Source organism: Cercospora beticola, chromosome 5 (assembly GCF_033473495.1).
Source record: "Cercospora beticola chromosome 5, complete sequence".
In the NCBI taxonomy this organism is placed as follows: Eukaryota; Fungi; Ascomycota; class Dothideomycetes; order Mycosphaerellales; family Mycosphaerellaceae; genus Cercospora; species Cercospora beticola.
Window position 1 is genome coordinate 1,118,569 of NC_088939.1, and position 22,772 is coordinate 1,141,340.

The 22,772-nt window shown below is 53.7% G+C and overlaps 5 protein-coding genes across 5 annotated transcripts; 1 reads left to right on the top strand and 4 right to left on the bottom strand.

Moving 5' to 3' along the window:
* Nucleotides 1–311: 311 nt before the first annotated feature.
* RHO25_007693 (uncharacterized protein) lies at nucleotides 312–3,851 on the bottom strand (the record flags this gene model as incomplete). Its single annotated transcript, XM_023599874.2, has 2 exons — nucleotides 312–3,750; nucleotides 3,796–3,851. The coding sequence occupies 2 exons, from the start codon at nucleotides 3,849–3,851 to the stop codon at nucleotides 312–314; spliced, it is 3,495 nt and encodes a 1,164-aa protein (XP_023448792.1).
* An 898-nt stretch (nucleotides 3,852–4,749) lies between these two features.
* RHO25_007694 (uncharacterized protein) lies at nucleotides 4,750–8,254 on the bottom strand (the record flags this gene model as incomplete). The annotated part of the gene is made up of 2 exons (XM_023599875.2): nucleotides 4,750–5,511; nucleotides 5,576–8,254. The coding sequence occupies 2 exons, from the start codon at nucleotides 8,252–8,254 to the stop codon at nucleotides 4,750–4,752; spliced, it is 3,441 nt and encodes a 1,146-aa protein (XP_023449025.1).
* Nucleotides 8,255–8,562: 308 nt separating this feature from the next.
* On the top strand, nucleotides 8,563–9,678 carry RHO25_007695 (uncharacterized protein; the record flags this gene model as incomplete). Its single annotated transcript, XM_023599876.2, has 2 exons — nucleotides 8,563–8,569; nucleotides 8,651–9,678. 2 exons carry the CDS (start codon nucleotides 8,563–8,565, stop codon nucleotides 9,676–9,678), a joined length of 1,035 nt encoding a protein of 344 aa, XP_023449026.1.
* A 5,072-nt stretch (nucleotides 9,679–14,750) lies between these two features.
* RHO25_007696 (uncharacterized protein) lies at nucleotides 14,751–17,514 on the bottom strand (the record flags this gene model as incomplete). The annotated part of the gene is made up of 3 exons (XM_023599877.2): nucleotides 14,751–16,940; nucleotides 16,997–17,349; nucleotides 17,403–17,514. 3 exons carry the CDS (start codon nucleotides 17,512–17,514, stop codon nucleotides 14,751–14,753), a joined length of 2,655 nt encoding a protein of 884 aa, XP_023449002.1.
* A 1,699-nt stretch (nucleotides 17,515–19,213) lies between these two features.
* Nucleotides 19,214–22,605, bottom strand: RHO25_007697 (uncharacterized protein; the record flags this gene model as incomplete). Its single annotated transcript, XM_023599878.1, has 2 exons — nucleotides 19,214–21,526; nucleotides 21,574–22,605. 2 exons carry the CDS (start codon nucleotides 22,603–22,605, stop codon nucleotides 19,214–19,216), a joined length of 3,345 nt encoding a protein of 1,114 aa, XP_023449021.1.
* Between the last annotated feature and the right edge of the window lie 167 nt (nucleotides 22,606–22,772).

A 22,772-nucleotide genomic window follows, 5' to 3' on the forward strand; every position in this document is an offset into this window, starting at 1 on the left:
AAAAGGGAAAGCAAAAGGGTGTCTCGTGATAGAGCAGACTTTATCGTCTGCATTGTTCGAATTATGATTTTGGTTTCTTATGTCTCCTTGCGGCTGGAATACTGAAACCCCATCTGATTCCCATCCCACTCCAATGGCTATACGCCATCTAGCACAAATTCAGCGCTACCATCAATGTACATGTTAAAAAGGCGCCACTCATGGCGCAAAAATCATCATCATCATCATACACCATGCAGGCATGAAAGCCCTTCGAAAGAGAAAAAGTAGAACGCCAACCCAAATGTCCTATCCCATTCTGTCGTTCTTCGTTATACGTCACTCGCACTCCCATTCCCATTCTCTTCCTCCACAGTCTTCAAAATTTTCGTAAGATCTCTCGGCCTCACAGGTTTAGTCAAAAACATATCAAAGCCACACGCCACGGCTTCTTGTTTCGCCGCTTCGGAACCAAGACACGTCAAAGCAATAAGAATTGTAGGAGATACTTGAGCTTCTTTTTCGAAAGCTCGGATTTGTCGCGCGGCTTGGAAGCCGTCCAATACGGGCATGTTAATGTCGAGAAAGACGACTTCGGGTCGAGCTCTGTCGCTGGGGATGGAAGCGGCGGCTTTGTAGGCTTCGACGGCTTCTTGGCCGTTTGTGGCTGCGAGTCGGGGGTGTTTGTTCTTGTCGGCGTATGTCGTGAGTAATCGGAGGTTTAGTGGATTATCGTCTACGAGTAGCAAGGAGAGTTTGTGAGAGGTTGGCGAGCCGGGTGGTTCCGGTGTAGACGGTTGCTCGGATGAAGAGGCTTCGACCTCTTTCGTGTTGATGAGAAGAGGTCCTTTTTCGTCGACGCGCAATGTTAGTGTCGTGGGTGGCGATTCTTCATTGTCGGTTTGCGCTTCGACAAGAGCCACATCAGATAGATCTGTCGACGTTGCGTTCGCGATTGGGTCGCCAGCTTCTGAATGAGGCGGTGCCAGAAGGCAATTGGCAATTGCTGCACTGATCCGATCAGGCCCGAACGGTTGCGGGACGAACTCGATATGGCTAACATTCGCCAAGGGTCGTCGTAGCTTCTGGCGTCCATACGTCCCTATTGGATCCCGACACAGTACTATCAAATGCGCTCCATCGGGATGACCAGAGAGTTGATCTGCCTCGGTGAGCAGTGGTATATCGTCTTCGAACACCATGTTGACGATCGCGTTTTCCGAAGAAGTCAGAAGCGCACCCGCACGCCTGCAAGCATTTTGTACTCCAAGCACCTGCAAAGATCGTCCTCCGTTCACTTTGTTATCGTCGTCGTTGTCGTCTCCAGAACTAATTGGCCGCAGGATGCCCACAGGTACAGAATCCTGCCCTTCGTGTTGTTCTTCTATTGTCTCATCGCGAGGCAAAGCATCAATGGGTATCATGACTGTGACCGTGGTTCCTATGCCTTTCTTGCTCTGCACGTCAATTTTGCCGCCCAGGCCTTTCACCAGCTTCGCTACCACACTCAACCCCAATCCAGTTCCAGGAGTAAGCTGGTTCTCTTGCGAAAACGCGCGGAAGATACCACTATCGATGAATTCTGGCGACATGCCACATCCAGTATCGTCAACTGTCAGAATAGCCACAGGTCGTTTCCGCTTGCGAGAAAGTGATTTGAGCGAGACCGCAACATGTCCAGATCTGGTAAACTTGAGCGCATTACCGATCAGATTAACGCACAGCCGCTTCCAGGCTCCCACCATGTCACAAACATGGAAATCCGCAGTTGGTGATATGTCCAGCGCAAAGTCCACCTTGCTACTAGCTTCCTCGCTGGTGCCGCAGCAATGTGAGTAGTACGTCGCATCGGCGACTTCCTCTGTCAGACGAGCTAGCGAGTGCGCTCCCTGCTCGCTTGCGGTGCTACGAGTAACAGAATCCACTGATGGTTGTCTTTCCAACAATTTCAACTGCCTTCTTCGCATCTTCGGTCTCGAGACGTGATGGTTGATCTTCGCGAAATCCAGGAGATGATCAATTACATCGGTGAGTGTCGAAGTGCACTTCTCCATTTGAGCTATCAATGCTCGGTCTCCGTTGTCCTCGCGATCATGCAGAAGTTCCAGACTTCCAACAATGCCGTGCAACGGCGAGCGCAATTCGTGAGATACCGACTCGATGAAGTCCGTTTTGGCCCGATCAGTGGACTTTGCTTCCAGACGTGCAAGTTTGGCCATGACCACATCGCAGAATGCAATCATGTATGCAAGTTCCCCTTCCTGCGAGAAAACCCGTAGTGGACTGTGAGTCCACATGATGCCTCCGGCAAACCATCTATGTCGGACCGGATCCCACATTCCCACGACGCACACAGCCCTAGCCCCAGGAAAGAGGCGCAGCATTTCAGCAGCCTCGCCTGACTTTCGATTTCGATTGGATGTCCGGCCCTTCGAAGCGGGTACGATGTCTCCCTTTCTGGTAGACCCATCATCTGAAGAACTCGATTCAGTTGAGCTCACCTCTCCCTCTGAATTAAACGTCCAGATCTTCCCTTCGGGATATTTCCGCAGCAAGCCTTTCAAAAATTTGCTAGACATTGGGATGGTGGCCTGTTCCTGAGCATCACCTTTCCGGGCTGAAGACCCTAGTCTCCGACATGTATCATTCTTGGCCTTTTCCAGTGAGTCGTCAGAGCCAACGTCCGATACTGTAGTCCCGGTCTCAGTGCCAGAGCCTTGACAGCTGCCTGTCCCCTCGGGTCCATTCGGTGCAGCATCCAGAAAGAGAACGCCGTCAGCATCGATAGCGCGCTGTATGAGGTCTGCTGCTCGCTGCAGGGTGTTCTTCGCGCCCGTCGCAGGATCCTTGTCGAGCTGTGTATCCAGTCTTCTCTGTGCTTGGACCACAGAGCGCCGGTCAGGTTTATCTTGCTCACTCTCCGAAACATAGTCATAAACATCTGTATTCCTCAAGTCCTCGTGGGAGCGTCTCTCGCGCCATTTGGCGTCGCTTCGAGAGCCTAATGGAACTCCAGGTGCAGATTTTGGTCTCCCAGTAGCCGACTCGCTGCTGTGTGTTGACGAGTCAGCCAATTTCGGCCTTGGTGCAGGTGGAGGTCCTTTCTGAACAAACGTCCCCAAGCCAGCCAGCATTCGACTCTGTCTGCCTAGCTCCGCTTGCGCATGGATCATGCCCAAATGGCTCATAGTCATTGTCGCCATTTCCTTCATGAAGTCCTTTTCGACATCAGACAGGCCATCTCGTGGTTCGTCGTCCATGACGGCATACACGCCAATCCTGACTCCAGTAGGTGTAGTCAACGGCACACCAGCATAAAACCGAGCTTTAGGGCCTCCAGTAACGAAAGGTCTGTCGCAGAAAAGTGATGATTCTTTCAAGTCGTTGATAATCAGCATTTCGCCAGCACTGGAATCAGAGCTGTTCGACCCGGTATTAGAGGCCGGCACATTCATGGCGTGCTCGCATATTGTGAGGCCCCGTGGAGCAATGGTATGGCCGAGCCACAGCGCGTCCTCGGGGTCCTGGTGAACCTCATGGTCGAGCAACGACAGCGTCCGGGTAGCTTCGGCAAGCACGAACGCATCCTTGCGATCGAAAAAGAACAACAACGAGCGTCTCGCAGCAAGTCTCAGCGCGCCCAACTGGCAAAACGCGGTCAAGGCCAGGTTCGGTCCTGCTCGAGGCACATGTCGTTCCAGCGCCTCAGCATCCTGGAGGTCGAGTCTTGTCGGCTCCGCATCACTCAGTTCTTGAAGCGGGTTGTAGTATCTGTAACCAGGTCAGCGAACGTCGGTTCTGCCCACGGCGACGCACTTGTAAAATTCGCGCTCACGGGTCCGCTCGGTATGCAGATGCGTATTAGTGCCCATCGTCGATGAGGCAGTGGATTATGGAGCGCCAAGAACGGCTGTCTCGAAGGGAAAGGAAAGGCAACAGAGCCTCATGTCAAGAGTGATGATGTTGGTGGCAGCAGTAGACAACAGTCAGTGTGAGAAGCAAGGAAGAGAGGCAGCAAGACCAGACCCTGCTGCTGCGCGGCGCTGGCGGACAGCATCAGCAGCAGAGCAGCAGATTGGCGCGCGTGTGATCCGTCCGGAGGGTCTCGCGTGGCCATGATGCGAGAGCAGCGGAAGTGGCTGAAACTCTCTGCACGAAATGCTCCCGAGGATCGCAGCTGTGGTGAAGCATCCCCCCACCGCTCTTGGGCCCTCGACAACCATATCGACGCAGATGATTCATGGTTCTGCTGTCGTTGCTGCGCGGTGAGGCTCTTTTGACGCGTTCTCTGCGGCGATCGCTGAGACGCTTGTTCACGCGTTCCGTGGCGGGTGCGCGAACAGGTTGTCAGCCTGTCAGCAGGAAAAACAGAACAAGATCGCGATGACAGCACCAGGGTCGGAAGCAGGTCCGCGAGGCTTGCTTAGCTTAGCCCTGTTTTCTGCACAATTTATCTTCATGCCCACAAATCCGCACGATGGCTGTCCGGCATATCATCTCCACTGGCGGGGCTGCGAGCTCTCCTCCATTCTAGACCGCGAGCTGTGCAGCACCGAGCAACACTGCACCTTTGGCGACAATTCGGACGGCGGCATCGAGATCTGTCTTCACTATGCAATCCTTGCTCCCCGCTGGGAAGCGCTTGTGCCTATTGGCTTGCATTCTGGAAGTTGGTCTGAAATGGTGTAGCGCAAATTAGTGCAAGACTAGGTGCGACCTCTTCACAACCACTCTTCACACGTATCGCGATCGTGTCTCGTCACACCATCATCACCTCACCCTTCTCAAGCCTTCTACCAGTTCTTTCAGGCCCTCGGTGTCCAGTCCACCGCCCAAGTCCTTCACCACCTCTGCCTGAAGCTCCGCGCTCAAATACAAAAATTGCTCGACGAGCTCGCCGTCTACAAACCTCACTGGCCCCTCTTCGCCCATGTCTCGCACTTGCGTCTTGAACCCTCGATACTTGGCAAACCTCACGTGTCCAGGAGATTTCACCATATCTGCAAGTTTTCCTTGTAATCTCATCAATAGATCCTGTTGCTCTTGCACAATCGTCGCGAATACATAAACGCTGCCTTCCACTGTCGCGATGAACGCCTTGGGAACGACGACGGCGTTGGCTGTAGGGGTGACGTTGATGGGCCGGATGCGGTTGACCATTTCCCCGAGGCACATTTCGGACGTGACCCGGAGGCGCCTTCGGTCTTCCGCTGAGAAGCCCGAGACGTCGTGTTCGAGGACGATGAGGTTCCCTTCGGCATCGGATTGAATGTACGAGTTTTGATCAATAGGTGCAACCGCCGTGCCCCAAAGTGTCTCGAAGTGGCGGGCCAGCTCAGTGAGTGAGTCTGACATGCCTTCCCGACCGGGCGTATATTTGATAAGGCTGAGGGACTTCATGAGGTCGGACACGGCAATGGTATCGCCTGTAACCGAGATATCAATGGGCGCGGTAGCGGTGCGGTAGGAAGCCTTCTTCACGAGGAGTGGAGACGACTTGGGGGGAGCATATTCGTAGGCGAGGATAACAACCTGTGGAGCACGTGTCAGCTATGCACGAACAAGGAATGCCAAGAATGCTCATCGTGTTACTTACTGTCTTGACGAGTGCGGCCACAATACGGCCCTGGCATGTTGCCAGACACCGGCACGCTCCCTTCACAGCCAGCTCTGTTACGAGCTTGATTTTGCGATCCTCCGTCACTTCCAATACAATGATGCGCCCTCGTGCTGAGTTGGGGTCCTCGTCGTCGAGATATGCAGTGCCGACGACAAATCGCTCCGCCTGATCGCCAGTTCCGTCGTCGAGTTGACATCGTATCACACTTTCGACCAACTCATCCTCATTGAGCGCCCAAGAGTCTAGCTCCTTGAAGGCAACCTCGTCCACAAGCTTGAAATGACTTTGCACTTCTTCCACTCCTGCAGTTAGCGTCCGCTTGATGCAGCCGAGGCCAAAAGCTTTCAGCTCAGCGGAATATGCTATACGTCGGACCGTCTCGTGTACAGGCAGATCCTGTACATGAGTAGTCCTCTCCTCATCAACCGACGCAAGCTTCAGTTCAGACCTGGTCGCGATAGCTATACTATTCGCATAATCTCCAAACGAGTCAAAAGAACAGATACTCGTTGCACTGTCTGCAGTGACTGCCGAATACACCATCCGCCCCTCACTGCCGTATATGAGGGAAGGGTGCTCGCATGTTGCGAAGACGTTCTGTAGACCGTCCGCGCGAGGCAAGACTGCGAAGTTGGCTTGCTGGGTTCCAAGAATGATGCTTTTCCGGGCGGAGAAGGGCTTTTGCGGCGATGATATGCTGTACGTCACCACGTTGCCATCCGCAAGGCCGATGAAAAGTGTCGCTGGCTGACGAGGCAAGATGTTGGCAACTGTCACAGAACGTGGCACTGCAAGGCTGTCATCTTCGGCTACTCGCTCTGTTGCGATGGGCTGTAGGTCAGACAATGCAAGCACCGATACCTTGCTGTCCTTCCATAATCCAGCAACACATGCTCCAGGTAAAGATGGCGACAAAGCGATACACGAGACCTGCTCGTCACTGCCGAAGTCTCGCTGCGCCTGCACAGCGATGCTAGCTCCAGACAGATCCAGCACGACCAGCGCGGCGCCGCCAAGCGAGACAAGCACTTTGTCACCCTCGACAGACACCGCTGATATAGATGACCCGGCTGGCGCCTCCCATCGATCAGAGACCATACTGCCATCGGCGTCAGCCAAAAGCACGCCAGAGCTGGTCACTTGTACAGCTCGCGCATTTGACACATTGCCAGCATACAATGTGCACTGTGACAAATCAAAGCCTCGGAAGTCTTCTCTAGCCTCAATGTCGCCATCTTCGCTGAAGACAATGGCACTCGAGTGGCTGACGAAGCTGGCAATCAGCGTGTCGACTGTACCAGCAGTGCCGCTACTGCGCAGGCTGAAGACATCTGAGATTGGTTCGCCCAGGTCTCCCAAGCTGCCCTTGTCTTCTAAGCCAACTCCAGACCGCACTGATCTCAGACTGCCATCCTTAAAGGCACCGGATCCAGTGACAATTCTGGCTTGCCCGCTCGAGAACTCGTTAACGGGTGCGTCGGCGCTTCTGTTGCCCATGTCCATAACCGTAAAGTCCAGTATGGGTGCAATGTTGGAGAACGTCTGCACCACTTCAATCTGTTTTGGCGAGATCTGAATAATCTGACTGTCTCCTTGGTGGCTGCCGACGAACACTCGGCCTTCGTCGAGGTAGACCAACGTACTAGCTCGACTTGTTTCACCCAGCACATCGATCTGGTGACTCTGGTATTCGCCGTCTGCTTTCTGATGCACCATTAAGAGGTACAGCTTCCCATAGTCGTCCGCTAGCACAAATCTTTGCTCGTCGATCTGACACCAAGCCACAAATATCGTGGCCTCGTCCAGAGGTTGTGTATCGATGATTTCGTACTTCCATTCGTCCACGTACGATATACTGGTCTCGCCAATGATCAGAAATCCGTATATCGGAGCGGGTAGTGGTATCAGGTGGCTTGCGCCAATTTCTATCGTCCCTTCCACCTCCTGCCCTTTCTCCAGCTCTGCCGTCGCCGGCTCCTCGTTCGGTCGTAATGAAGGTTGGTACTCTAGCTCGCAAACCTTCACGCGTAATTTGTTCTGGCTGTCCTCATGAAGAACTGCAAACACTGGATCCGCGAGTTTTGTTCCAGCTTGTCGCTTATGTAGAAAACAGCTACTTCGGACAAACAGCTCCGGTATCCGTACTGGTATGGGATCCCCCAGCTCTCCAATCTCGTGGTCAGCCGCCTTCCTCTTGCCTTTTCCAGCATGCGCTATCGGCAGGACATTGACTACGCCTTCGTAGCACTCCAATGTCATGAAGCGCGCAGTTGGATCAATATGCACTCTATCTCCAGTTTGACTGTCTCTGGCACTCTTCTCCGCAATGTCAACCATGCTCTTCTCCGTTCGCAATTGATTCTTCTCGGCATCCCAACTCAAAGTGAAGTAATGATATCGATCGGTGCCGACGAACAGGTGATCTGTCTGGCTCGTCGCGGGCTTCAGCTTTTGCAGCATTGTGATCTTGCCATAGATGGCTCGTGTGTGCTGGAGGACCAGAGTGGGGTCTCCTGGCTGCTGGGGGCTGGGAGACCATATTTCCAATCGATTCGCTTTGGCCACAATCAAGTCTTCTGAGTTTGGAGCAGTGAACGACAGCTTGATGGCGTGCCGGACACTCGATGGGCGGTGGATGGGTGCGAGATAAGCCATGGTGATGGCGGATGAAGTGCACTTGTGGCAATCGGGTGGTGTGCCTTATGGGATGTGATTCTTTCGTGATTAGCAGTCATCCAATCATTCTGGTGTCGTTGGCAGTGGTGTCGGCGTTCAATGGAGATGTGCCTGAGGAAGTCGATATGTCATCGTCACGAACCGGACACTTCTGGAGCTTGACGCGGAGCATCGCCTCGCGTTCGTGATGTCGCAAACGTGGGGCCGAGGTGAGCTTCACAACTTTTCTGCGACAAATCAACCATCCACCACATCTTTTGCACACACTGCTGCCTACGCTCAGCGACATGGCGCGTAAGTCGCCCTCGCACGCGTCAATTGCTCAGTCTCTGCGGAAGAGACTTTTGTGGCCCATTGACTAACTCGTTCGCACAGCAACCAAAGAGGAAGAAGATCCAGTCATCGCCGAGTACGATGTCTTCCTCACGCCGGCACTGGAAGAGCAGATTCTACTGCTGCAGTATCCCAACCGACCGCGCAACCGACCCTACAACAGCCAATATGGTGCGACGCCCCACGACATGCGCATCAAGCCCAAAGCTGGGTTCGTCGAAGTTGACGTCAAGCTGAACACCAACCACAATTTCAACAAGTACATGGGTTTGAAGTGGGGAGATGCAACGGCCACATCGAAGCAGGTGCACAACGCCTCGGGCACATATGGCCCAGCTGCTGGACTCGCCCCGGCAAAAGCACGAAATGCGAGGAGAGACGGCACATTGAAGGATACGGCGCAGCGGGAGCTGGACTTGGAGAACGACCTCCATTCCTTTAGAGAGGCAGAAAGAGAGCACCGAGTACACGAGTCGCAGACACTCGGCGGACAGATTATCCGGCACGACGACGAGCTTGGATTAGGCAAGCCTCACTACTTCGTGGGCGCCTTCAAAGATGAGCGTCTCTTCCTCACCAAGATCGACGGTACTGTACAGATGCGACCCACCTTCCACCACCTCGATGCTGAAGACGAGCGCACGCGACTCGCTGCATCGCGTGCACAAGCAGATGCCGCAGGCCCAAAGCAGGAACAGGGCGCTCAGAGTCTGCTGCAGAAGCTGAAGGAGAACAAGGAGCAGAAAGAATTGAGCCTGGAGGAGAAGCTGAAGCTGATCCTGTCCGCTGCTGAATCGGAGAAATGGATACGCATGGAGTATGTCGACGACGAGGACCAGCGGGCCTACGACAAATTCGAGGAGGCGTTGAAAATTGCCGACGTCGATAACGTGCCGCATCTGAAGAGTCAAATGGATAACGATGCTTTCCTCGATGCCATTAGCCTTCCGAGAGACGGGAGCCCGACACGAAGACGAAAGAGGGCACCGCGACGGAAGCAGGACCAGGAGCACATTGACATTTCGGATGAGGACGCGGATGATGAGATGGGCGGTGTTCCCGCTGGCTGACGCCGGTGTCATTCGAAATGAGCGATGCTCTGAGTTGGAAGTTGCAAACTCGTCGCGCAGACGCCCAAGACTCGCGTGTTGTGGAAATAACGAAGGGCACTCTCCGCACGTGGAATCTGATCTCCATCTTTGGCGGCATCCCACGGTATCGCCGCCCGCCCTATGCCGCTGCCTGAAACCCGCAAGGCGCAAGGCGAAAGTTTGTCGAGCATCAACATCTGTTTCAGCGTCATCACGAGCTACGCGATCTTCCCGCGCAATGCGATTCTGCCAAGCGAACACGAAGACACGCAACCCAAGGATGAGGTCCAGGTGTATGATCGTGATTCCCAACGCATCGACGACACTCCTCCCCGCGACCGTTCGACGTGATGGGAATAGGGTCCAACGGCCGGGCGGCACAAGGCAGGACGATGATGATGCTTGGGCAGTCGTACAGCATGGCAATGCTACGTGCACTGGCCCATGACCCGATACGAAGGAAAAGTACATACATCACAACCGGAACGAGGCGCGGCTTGCTATAATGAAGATAGTAGTGTGACCTGCCATTGCGTCGTGCAACATGAAAGTAATACGCCGCACGACTGCGAATTCCAAGTTGCTGCCAGGACGATCCGATCTCGACGCCGTGGCAGTTGGCAGCATCTTGGCCCGGAGGTCGGATTGCGTAGGCCCCGCGCCAGGCGTTGTCTGCACCTGCTTGCAGCGAACACCACAGCATCCTCATCGTCATCTCACCACAGCACCCTTCCGCCGCGCACCGAAACGCATCTTATAGGCAGTGAGGGTGAGCATGGTGGAGAGCTCATCCGTGTTCTGTCCAGTGGGCACGCTGCTCGTCAGAGCGGTGGGCTTCTTCACATGTCTTCCGTGCGCCAATTGCCCGGTTCACTGACCAGGGAGCTGGAAACGTCGGCGCAGACACCTAAGACTCTTCGACTTCTTGCTTTGCACACCGCAATCTCTCCAAGTCTTGACAGCGCCCGGGCCGTTTCAGTGACAAAACGGCCACCGCCCCAGCTCTCAAATCCTGTTGTCCTCGCACTTTCGAGCCCCCAGTTTCAGAACAGCAAAGCTACTTCAGGATTGTGACCCCAGTTGTCGCTCTGGACCCCGTGCGCGTTCGAGGATAACCTTGTCTTAGCCACCTATAACACCCTAGCCCAATTCGTCATAACCATCGAGCAACACTACGATACGCTGCCAACTTCAACTCTCTTGTGCCGAAAGCCTCGCCTGGACTCGTTGCGCATTGATCCAGCACCGCTAAGATCAAGACGTGTTCAGCACACCTCCAGACCTCGCGGAACGGGTTATCGATATATATCCAAGGACTACTGCAGCTCAGCACGGCTGCGCGCCGTTGAACCCTCCTTCGTTCGACGCCAGAGCCTCACTACTGCACCTCTTTAGACTTCTGTCTCGTACCCGTCTGTTACGAACTCTACCGCCACGAGGTGCCGCTGCCCAAACGTTCGTGAGAGAACGCAACGCGTATCGACTGTATGCCGGTGGCGTCTTCCTATCCTTAAGGCATCGGACCATAACGCCGGATCTACGTTTCATAAGGACTACCGAGACGTTTCTGTTCAGCCACGAGGTCTGATTGCACTGCGCAGATCCTCTGGCCCTCTTGGTACATTGCATTGCTTTTGTGTGCCGTGCGTATAAGGGACAAGATGCTGCCGCTGTTGTTGCTGGTGCCGGTGGCGTACGGGGTGCTCTTTGTCTTGACTTGATCAACAACACACCTTGACGACCATCGTCACAAGAAGAAGCACCTTTTGGCGTACTGGGAACCACACCGACGACTTCGCTCCACATACAACATTCAGCTTAACACCTGTCCACAGTAGCAAATTTGCTATCGAATATGCAACAACGCAGGAACCGCGCAGTTCGCTCTCTGGTCACATCATCACAGCTCTACAGCGTTCCGGAACGACCTGGTGGCCCGGTGCCATCATCCATCTACAGCTTCGACAACGTATCAAAGTCGTCCAAAATCTCGACCGACACTGTTTCCACACTTCCTCCTGCTCCTCCGCCAAAATCACCACGCCGGTCATTCCACCCTAGAGGCCACGTCCGGACTGGAAGCCAACTCAACACCCACCTCGCTCATCTATTCGGCGCTCCGTGTGGCAGCCACCGCGACAGCATTGACAGTCTAACCGAATCATATGGACGCCTAGCTTGGGATCCCGAGGACCTCCAAAGAAGGAGAGCCTCGACGTCAACGAGCCCCACGCCTTCTTCCTCTTCGACTTCATCCTCTGCTTCATCCTCATCATCTTGCTGGAACTCACGCGGACGCAAGAAACAGCGAGACCTTGTCCCTTGCAAAGCCGCACTCGACGATTTGAAGGATCAGTCGCGGTCGAAAGGTTCACTGTCTTCTTCCTCGGATAGTGGGAGTGAAACATCCTCGCCGCCCAAGCCGCTTGCTAGTCACAGGGCACAAGGACACGGCAGGAAAGCGAGCAATGGAGGAACACTATTACTGAAGATGAAAAACGGAAAAGTCTGTGTGAGGTAACGGAGTCAAAATAATGATTCATGCGGCTGACTTTATGGGGCTCCTCAATTGCTGGGAACGATCTTGAAAAGCTTTGAGCGTTGCTGTCTAATTTAGCGTTCGGAGTACCAAAATTCGCGTGTGGACGACAGTCTTTTCTTGCGGGGACAGATGAACAGTCGAACAAAAGCGTTACGAAATCTTGAAATGCTTGCAATGGAGAATCGATAGACGCGAACGAGTCAAATGTAGTTTTTAATGATGAGCTGTGTCTGCGATGAATTCCTCCCCCATCAATGTCCCATCTCCCAGCGCTGTGTTGTTCTGGAGGCTTCACACTGCAGACTCCCACTATGCTCCATTCAGCGCACCATGAACAACACCGAGAGATAGAGATCTACCAATCCTTCCAAATTGCCTGTTTCCCCGCCGTCCAAGAAGCCATTCCTGTCCCAGTCGTGACACGTAGCACATTGTACCTATGTGGCAGATCGCCATCGAGATCGTCGAAAGCGCCTTCTGGAAGCCCCTTCACCAGAAGCCGTCTGGCGCCGTTCGGAGGATCACCACGTGAAACAACGGCGCTCCTGGTGGTCTGATGATACGCCCTTTTTTTTGCCTAGACTACTACTGCGATTCTGCGGCGATTGATTCCTGTTTTCTGAACAACCGCTTGCTAGTTCAATGCAGATCTGCTCGCGTGCCCGAATTTCTTGTCCCTCGTGTGTCTGACGCCTTTAGCGTCTGGTTGTACGCTAGTTTGATGCAGCTTGCGTGAGGTAAACGCCTCTGTTGGTCAGATCTGTGATCACGATGTTTCTGATAGGATGCGGTCGTGTTGTTGGTGAAGGCCGCGGCCTCTCTGCGGTGTGTCACTTGGGTACATGGCAACAATGTTGGCATCAGTGTCGTCGATGTCCGGTTCAGCCGAATACAAACGCCTCTGTTCGTGTTGTCGAGGCATTGGCGCTGCATTACCTGAAATCGAGGGCTCAGATATCGTCTTGGTCATTCTCGATGAGACGGCGGAGGTCTTGCACGTTGCCACGGACGATATTGGGCTGAGCCTCAGCTAGCTCGGGAGGGCTCGATGCATGATCTGATCGCATTCAGCTGGCTTGGGGTGACTGGAGCCTCGGAAAGGTGTCTGTGCTCATTCTAGCGGTATTACGCCCAGAGGAACTGCAATCAGATACAAGATGTTTCTTCACTTGCGTCAATGTGCTGGATGTCGAATCCCTTACCTATTGTATCGATACGCCATGCGTGCCAATGGAGAGCGAGCTTGTTGACACTCGCTATCCTCGACAGCCCTGATTATTCGTCCGCAGATGCCGACAGGACAGCATGCAGCTAAATGTCGGCGAAGGTGTCGTTTCTGAGGTGAAGGAGCTCCAAGGTCCTGCGAGTCCGAAGTCAGAGCTGCCTTTGGCGAACTCAACAGTAAGTGCACGCTGTCTGGCGATGCCTATACATCGGAAAGTCAATCATCGTATTCAGCCCGAAGACATGTTTGATCAGGTAGAAGCAAGCATTCACGTCAAGTCCCTTTAGTTACGACGTAGCCCAGGTGAGAGGCCGACTTTCTGTCCCTCCCTCCCTGCTTCGCCTGGTCAAGGGCTCGAATCGAATGCAACGAGGCACTTCTCTTGTCTCTTTGGCAGTACATGTCCCGGAAATTCTTGTGTTCGGTTGTCATCCTTGCCAGTTCAACGCGATCTTGCCCTTGCGAACAACCTCAAGGCAAGACAGTATGGGAGCTCTTCCCAAATGCCCGAAGCTGATGACGGCCATCAAATTTTCATGTTGCCCATGATACCCACAAACCTCCATCCATTCGAGCGCATCGGGGACAATTTCCAAGCACGACCGCACCTGCACAAGGAGAAATAGAGTCGGAAACCAAAGCAGAACCCTGCCGAAGTTCTCGCTCCACCAACTCCACACCACGCCGGACCCCATCCCGATCCCTACCAACTATACATTCCAGACGAAAACTTCGGAAACAAATTTCATACGCTCTTTGAACGAGGACGCTAGATTAAGTACCCGAAACGAGTGGGACCGAACAACCACAGTAGTACCAGAAAATAAGACCGATCCTCATTTCCGTCGCCGGTATGTAGAAAGGTCGTCACGGTGACCTGTGACGCGAAGATTCGTACGCGTGCCATGAAATAAGTCACTTCGATGAGAGGAAAGAAAGGCAGGAAATTGCTGAGGTCATCGACAAAGTCATATTCATTGCTCGTACCTCCATATACGTGCGTATGCATATCCCACTGAGGATAAGGGTATCCATCCATGCAATGTAATTACTACTCCGCAAGCGTGTAAAGGAAATGCAAACAATCAAGAAAAAGGCACGCTTCTGCAGAAACATTCGCGTCCATACTGGTATCATCGCTCTCGCCATGCCGGGCCAACGAAAGCTCAAAAGCCCTCAAGCCATCAAAACTTTCCAAACGAGTATCAGGAAACCGGTGTTTTCGGGGGGGTATCACGTGTACTGTGGCCACGTATGCACGTTTGACAGTCATTACTGAGAAGCCTAGTAATAGATCTTCTCTTCGTAGATCGGAGGACGTCCATCCTCGGCATCCCATACGATCTTGTTCTTCTCATCCAGGAAGGCACCTTCGTCGGTAATTGGGATGACTTTGCTGGTGTCTGCAACCTCCTGTCGGCTGACGCCGAGGTTGTCGCGTGGCACCCAGAGGAGAGGAGTTGGGCTGGAGATGGCTGGGTTGTAGAAGGCATTCGCTGATGTATCCTCGTCGTAGTGAATTGCGATTTCCTTTGGTACCAGTCGTCGCATGGTCTTGTAGTCGGTGTAGATGTCTGGGCGGAGCCACTTGACGAACAAATTGGGCTTCTTGTGTGGAGCTGGTCCCAAGTCGCGGTTTGGTCCATCAAGGGCGGCCTTACCACCATTGCCGTTGGCGGGTACGTCCTTAGCAGCAAATTTCTCACCCTCGACACCGTCGGCGCTACCTTGCTCGATCGCCAATAGGTGGCGCTCTTCAGCATCCAGTGACTTTGGCAAATAGTTCAGCAATGGCTCCATTGCGGAGTTCAAGCTGATGTGGTAGAGCGCGGTGAAGATGAGCATGATAATCATAAGGATCAATGGACCAAGTGCTCCGATGCTCTGTCCCGTGGCGATCGCGAAAAGACCGATAAGGCACACTTCGGCGACGTAAAGACCAACAAACAAGTGTCCCAGAGCTCGTGGGTAGACTAGGCCCTTGGTCTCAACCTGGACGTTGGAGACAAACATCAAGTTGTATCGGTATGCGAAATAGAACAAGAAGAGACCGATGCCTGCGAAGGCGAGGACAAGTGGTGCGATGGCAGCGTAGCAGATGGCGATGACCAGCAAGTTGGTGTAGACGGGGAATAGTGTACCCCATCCAAGTCCAGATAGTGAGATCCACCTGTTGTACATCTTGCGAGGAGTCTTGTCGAGAATCTTGCCGAGGACGAGGAAGAGTACCAGACCAACCAGGCCGACGAGGAGACCGCTGACGATGGCAAGACCTTGAAGGATGAAGTAAGACAGGTAGAAATTGCTAGCCAGCGGGATGTTGGAAGCCAGGAGCATCGGAGCGCTGCTTGGGTCTTGAGCGACGCCCTGAATGACAGAGGAAGCGGCCGAACCGAGGGTAGCAACCAAGAAGACCTGGACGAGCTGGAAAGCGAAGTAGCTGTGCTGGACCGTGAGCTCGACGGCGCTACGAGTCGGTGCACCTCCAAGCTTGGCCATGAGACGCAGAATGATAGGGAGAAGAGCCATGAGGACAGCAAGCAACACGACCGGCAAGAGGCCAGTGATGACGCCGAGAATGGTCCGTGGAATATCGTTGATGAAGCCGAGCCATGGCAGACAAGTTGTAAGCTTGTCGATGTTGCTGATGGCACCGACCACTGCTACAGGAATGGACCAGAAGGCGATCAGAGCAACAACGAAGGCAGTGGTAGACACTTTCCTGACAAGACGCTCCCACCACTGGATCCTAAGGTTGGACCAAATGACCTCGCCTGGTGTCATTCCCGTGAATCGTGGGGACATCTGAAGAACCTGGTGGTGTGTCAAACTTTGATACGCCGCCTGGGCTGCGCTGAGGGTGTCAAATTCCACGAAGGCAGAGTTGAGCCGAGTTGCCTGGTGGGACTTGTGCTTCGCTTGTTCCGCGTTGACCTCCGGGATGATTCTCGTAAGCTCGCTTCGGCACCATTCGATCGTGTCCACTTTCTTGCCACCGATGAACTTGGTCTTGTGAGTTGGGCGGTCCTTTTGGTTGAGGTATTGTGCGAAGCCCGCGTGCCCATCTCCCACTGCTGCTTCCTCTGCGCCAGCGTTGGCATTCTTTCCGCTCTTCTTGTTCGCTTTCAACTTGTTCGCGCTTGCAGTCTTGATGAGCTTGGTCTCAGCGGCCTCGAGCTTCATGGCCACCTTGTCGCGTTCCTCAACCTTCTCCTCGAGGTCCTTGCAATCGGTTGCGAGCCAGATCTTGCGCACACCTGGCTCGAGCATGCTTCGGAGCTTGCCTTCGTCCATGTACTCCTCCGGAATCGAGGTGTAGAGAACAGTGCGAGACGAGAGACGGCTGGCGTATAGCGGTGACATAAGGTAAGCCTGTCGGAGGTTGATATAGTAGATCATCTCACGAGTGATCATGTAAATGACGAAGCTGAAAAAGATGATGGCGCATCCGGCGTGGGCGAACATCTTGTAGTACTGCAATACGTTAGATCACTACATCGTTCAGCATGTGTAGAAAGGGAGCCACTCACATTGTTGGTCACATTTCCAAAGGTGAGAAGATCCAGCTGCTGCTTGCCTCCACCACCGGTGGCATTGATGGGGAAGAGAACTGGCCAGGTGATGGCACAGCCCACGAAGCAGGTCACGACCGAGATCTTGAGGAAGCGGAGGAAGAGATAGCCATCGAAGGAGTGGTGATTGAGGACATGAGTGTCAGGCAGCTCCCAGAATCCCTTGATCCAGCCAACGAGGCCTCCATCAACTCGCGGCGTGCGTTCATTTTCGCGAAGACTGCCAACGAACGTCCGCGGCCGGTAATATCGCGGAAATCTGTTCCTGAGAACGAGGAAGAGTATCGCCCAGACGAGAGCGAAGATGGCAACTGTTTTAACATTATTAGCGCGACTTGCAACCAGCCAGAAACGCGTTTCGTACCTGGTGCCAAAGTCGACAACAACTGCGATGCGGAGCTGGAGTTGTTCTCGCTCTCCTGGGACGAGCCTTGATTCTGGTCCTGGCTCTGATCAACCGACAAGCAGGAACCCATCCTGGCGCGGCTGGTGTGCTCCTGGAGGAGCTCTCAATGCCGTCGTAGCGCCTCCGGGAAGAAGGAAATAAAAACCTGCTGGATGCAATGGGAATGCGCGTGGATGGGAATGTCGCGCCAATGCGGGCTTGTGGGTGGGAGAGAGAGCGGAAAGGTGGCAGAAGCAGCAGCGGTGGTGGTCGGCGGTCGCGCGAAGAGAAGCAGTTGCCAATGTACAGCGTTGTCAAACACGCAGACACAGCAGGCACGGGCGCTTGTCCCCCCTGCTCCTAGCCTCTTCTCGAGATCGACGCGCTATGACGGAAGCTTCAGATTAGATGGCGCTTGCCCAGACACGCGACGCAGATTTTGGAGAAACGACGACCGCTCTTTTGTTGTTTGCGATTCTTGACAAGTTGCCAACGAGGGAAGACCTTGTGTCGACCATATATTCCCTTCTTGCTTCCACGTTCCACGCCCGTCGCCAGGCTGTGCTGTGCGTGCACAACAACGCCGCGCTCGCAGCGTCCAAACAGCTGAACCACGCACGTCCGCGAAGGTCTAGCCACAGCACAGCAGCGCCACAGCGTTTGGACAAGCGCAAAACAGGGAATTGGCGGTTTCGCAAACAGAGTTGGTGGGCCTGCCCACAAGAACCCTACACCATCATCAGTTCATCATCCGCCTTTCACATGCTTATTAGACCCAATATTGCCTTTCCCACACGCAAAGTTCTTCTTCACATGATGAACCTCAATATGGGTCTTCCACCACCTTCCTTCATCGCTGCATTGCCAAGTGACACGTCTCTGAAATTGTCTCGGAGAAGCTAAAGATTACTATCGCCTGTGAAGAGGACTATTGATTCGCCGGCAGAGTGACCGCTCTCGTGCCGGACGCTCAACGTCGAACGACTTTGCAGGGGGGCCGCCTGTTCCTAATCCTTGGAGCAAAAGAACGGGAAAGGCTGGGGCTGACGACGAAGGAAACGTCCGTTGTGGGCCCGAGAAGTCTCGAACATCAGCCTTGTTTGCGCAGCAAACGCCTACGTTGACAATGTCGGCAAGCGATGCACAGATGCGAAGCGAATGCAATGCGATTCTACTAGCTGGCTGTTGAGATGGTGGAGGCTGTGTATATGGGGTATGACAGATTCTCTGATATCGAGGGAGAGAGCTCAGAGGTTAAGCGAGCGACACCAATCAATCGGGTTGTTGGTAGCTTCGCACGCCCGCCTTGGAAGCAAAGCAGATCGTTATCGTGTCACCACTACTACTGAAGAGCGTAGAGGTCTCACACTAATGACCTTTCCAGCTGTCCAGCTATGAGAGACGAAAGATACTGGGCATGTATTTGAGTTCTACACGGTCACAAGGACACCTCGACCCGCTGGCTGCACAACATTGGCGATTCTTGAGCTCTTCGTCCCGTGTTCTTACAGCTTGAGGTTTGGCAAGCTGGGCGAACAGCTCAATCAAGCAGAATCATGAACGTCATTGAGTTCAGGTGTGGAGCGTTTGCTGGTGAAAGATCGTCAGGTACACGAAGGAGGATTGACCTCGCTCAGAACGTCGTACAGCAGACTACCGAGTGTGGATTCCATCTGGCACTTCTAATTGCGCAGTCGATATCATATATCCTCACAAGCGATATTGGATGCGACTGTGAGCTACATGTAAGAGGTCTCAATAACGACAGCCCCTCCGCTTCCTATCACATTTCAGGACATTGCATTTGCAGCAGACAGCCACCGTCCGTCGATGGCTTTGCTGGCGCTGCGAAGCATGCCTTCACCACCAAGCACATGTGCGAATCTCTGCACGCGATCTTCTTCGCTCATGCATATCAAAGCTGCTAAACCGTACACGCCATCACGGCTGCGTACCGGAGTGCCACTTGTGCTTTGCTCATCCGATGTGGATGTTTTGAGCTGATTTAGAATGACCTGGGCGGCGAAGGCGTTCAAGCCTGCCTTCCGCAAGAACCGCTCCCAGTAGGTCTCATCTTGCAGCAAGATGGACGTATCTCCACATCGTGTGATGATCGCTGCAAGCCATTCCACGAGCTGCTCGTTTCCACCAGGAACATAGGTGACTTGAACATCAGCGTCCAAAGTGCTGCAATTTCCGATGAATTCGCACAAAGCATCTGTATCTTGCTGATCGAGACCAGAGACTTCCGCATCTCCTTGATCAGAAGTCTGCTGGCCTTCACTGACGAGCACGACTAGGCGTTCATATCTCACAGCTGCTGTCGCCACCTGCTCGCGGATTCCGAAGAAGGCTTTCTGGCCAGGCAGGGGCTTCTGCTTGAGCTTTTGCAAGTTCGTGAAGATTACACCTGTACTGGCTGACACTGTGACATCTGCTTCTTTTTCGCGCTCGTCCGAGTCTCGGATCACCATCTCGATGGCAGGTAGAAGCTTTTGGAGTTTGCGAATCATGGGCCGGTTGTTCATCACTGCGGATGACACGGCGATTGAAAATCTCTCGTCATCTCCAATGACTTTCGGCGTGGGCATGTTGACAGAACAGTGCGGTGGTGCGTCCGGGACAGATTTGAGTCTCTGTTCGGTCACATCAAGCGAGTCTGGCGCCGTCCTGACATGAATACTAGAATGATCCTGGGAAGTCGTCACCTCCTCAGGTAGAGGTACTTCCGGCTGGCCCTGTAATATAAGAAACTGGCCAAAATGCTCCATTGCGTTCGGGTTGGTACGCGAGGTTTGCTGGTCTCCCACGGTCGGTTTCTTGACTCTTGTCCTGGCATCGCCGGTCTCAGTCAACTCCTTGTCGACACTTGCCAACTTTGCTGCGACTGCTTTGTCGAGCTTCGCTTTGCGCTGTGCTAAAACATCGCCAATGCTAGCAGCTACTGCTCTCTTGACTTGCGCGTGAGTATGTAATTTTTTCCTCCTCTTGGGAGGCACGGAGAAGAATCTCGACCGAGTGGCTCCGGCTTCATCGACATCAGCAGCGACTGCAGTGAGCATTGACTTCTGTTGATGTGCAATCACGGGGTGCGAATCATGAACTCGTGTCTTGCCAGTCGCCGCACGAGTCGATTTGTGGGAAGCAGACTCAGACACACTCGGCTGGTTATTCATGGCCTCGTGCAACCCGAATGGAATCAGATCTGCCTCATCGCTAGACCATTCGGCACGATGCAAGTCCGCTGTATCGTCTTCTTCCTTGTCCAACAGCCTGAGACCCGCTGGCTTCCACGTAAGTTGCTGTACATCGAAGTCGTCATCGAGGTCAAGATCTCTGAGGTATCTTGCACAGGAGCCATCGTCGAAGTCTCCTTCAGGCTTGATTCTGGCCAGATGGGAAGCAAACGGAGCCCATGATAGATCCTTGTCGAGTTTGCTTGCCCCACGCCATGTGCCTTGACCTATGTTCAATTCTTCGCCGATCTGCTCGAGCAGTCCGTTGCTGGAGTCTGAGAGTTCCCAAGGGGCAATTGCTTTGATCGGTGATACTTCAGGGACGGGTACTCTTGCGATTGTATCAAGCTCATCGAGTTCTTCGTTCTGAAGCCTGTTCAGGGACGGCTGGACGAGAGGTGCGAGTAACTCAGTGAGAGTAGCAGTAGCTTCTTGAGCGCCCACTTCAGAATCTGTCACATCATCCAGTGGCGGAATGGAGCCTATCACAGTCTGCAGCTCATCGCTGAACGCAACCGTCTTCACTCTCTTCGCTGGTGGCTCGGACAAATCTGATGATATCTGTGGGAATAATGGACTGAGGACCTTCAAGCTCTGCAGTGCTCGGGTCTTCTTACGCAGCGGAGTGGAGGAGGGAGCGGCTTCGTTGACCACGAAACTATGCACCTCTTCCGCTCCTGTCTCCATTCCTGCTTGAGCATCTCGTTCGTCGCGAGCTCTGATTTGCGCATGCAGTTCAGCGGCTTCGTGCAAAGTCGGATCCTCCGGAGTGGATGTAAGTGGGATGTTGGCTATCTCAGGGGGTATCCTCGCCGGACTTAGAGGGGGTGAGAGTGGTAATAACGTGGGCGAGACTCTAGGAATGACCTACAAAAGTTAACCATGCACTGGGCAGCTTTCTCTGTAAGACGCACCTGTCGCTCACTCTCTTGCCGAAGCAAATCTGCTAGAGTCTGCTCTGTCCCGCCAAGCACACCTTTCATGAAAGACATCGTCTCTGCATCGACCTGCAACCTCTCTGACTCAAGTTCGTTTCGAACTCGCTCGGGGAGGGCCAGGTCCTCTGCGCCCCATACCAAGCTCTCGCCCTTTTTGTCCTCGAGATCGAACGGCATCATGCCATCTGAGGCAATGTTGATCTCGTTACGTTGCTTCAATCTCCTCAGCTCGGTGTCGGGGTCACATTGTAGAACAGGTGTTTCTGACCTGCAGTGTCGCAAAGGCACGGGCAGATGAAAGTGCATTTTGCTGACTTGGTATTCCTTCACATCACGTACAATCGAGGCGAGCATTGCGACAGAGTCTTTGTCCACTTGCCATCGATCTTGTGGGTACCCTTCACCCTTTTCCTGTTCGAGAAGTTCTTGTATGCCGATCAATCCTGGTGGATCCTCCAAGTCCTGGAGTGCGGAAGTTGTTGGTGCAGTTGGCATATATTGGAAGAGGTCATCGCTGAAACAACGAGCTTCTGCACTTCGCAACATGCCGCACCTGAACGCTTCATCATCGTCCTCTCCATCACTGGTGCCATTCACTTCTTGATCATACTCGGACGGCTCATTGCTATCAGCCTGTGGTTGCGGCTCGAAAGGAAGACTCTGCTCCTCGGAAAGATCAGGAGGATCATTTGCTTGAGAGTAACTATGGCCATAGATCCCCTCCTCTGTGGACCGCTCACTGTAGGTCTGACCGGTTCCGGTTTCGAACAGTGGTTCAAGTGGCGTGTCATTAGAAGACACTTGAGGGAAGTCATGGCCCTTGACCGAATGATGTTCATACGGGCGCTGACCGGAGTGCTTGACTGCGAGGACGTGGTGTTGGTTGCCATAATAGCCCGAGTCGTCGTTCCTGGCGTCATCTGAAAACATGTGGTATGCCGAATTCTCTCCTGCAGCTGACTCGCCAGGGAGCTCTTCGTTCTCGACCCATTGCTGTGTCCTCTGCATGGCGGATCTGTCGTGGCGAAAGGCTTCGCCGACACTGTCAAAAAGATTGATGTCAGCGGGACACAGCTCGCGAGGTCGACATCTTGTTGGGCATGGAACTCCGGTAAAGCGGGTATTTATGCGATACCTAGGCCGACTTCAACGAGTGCGGTAGAGGTGGCAGATTG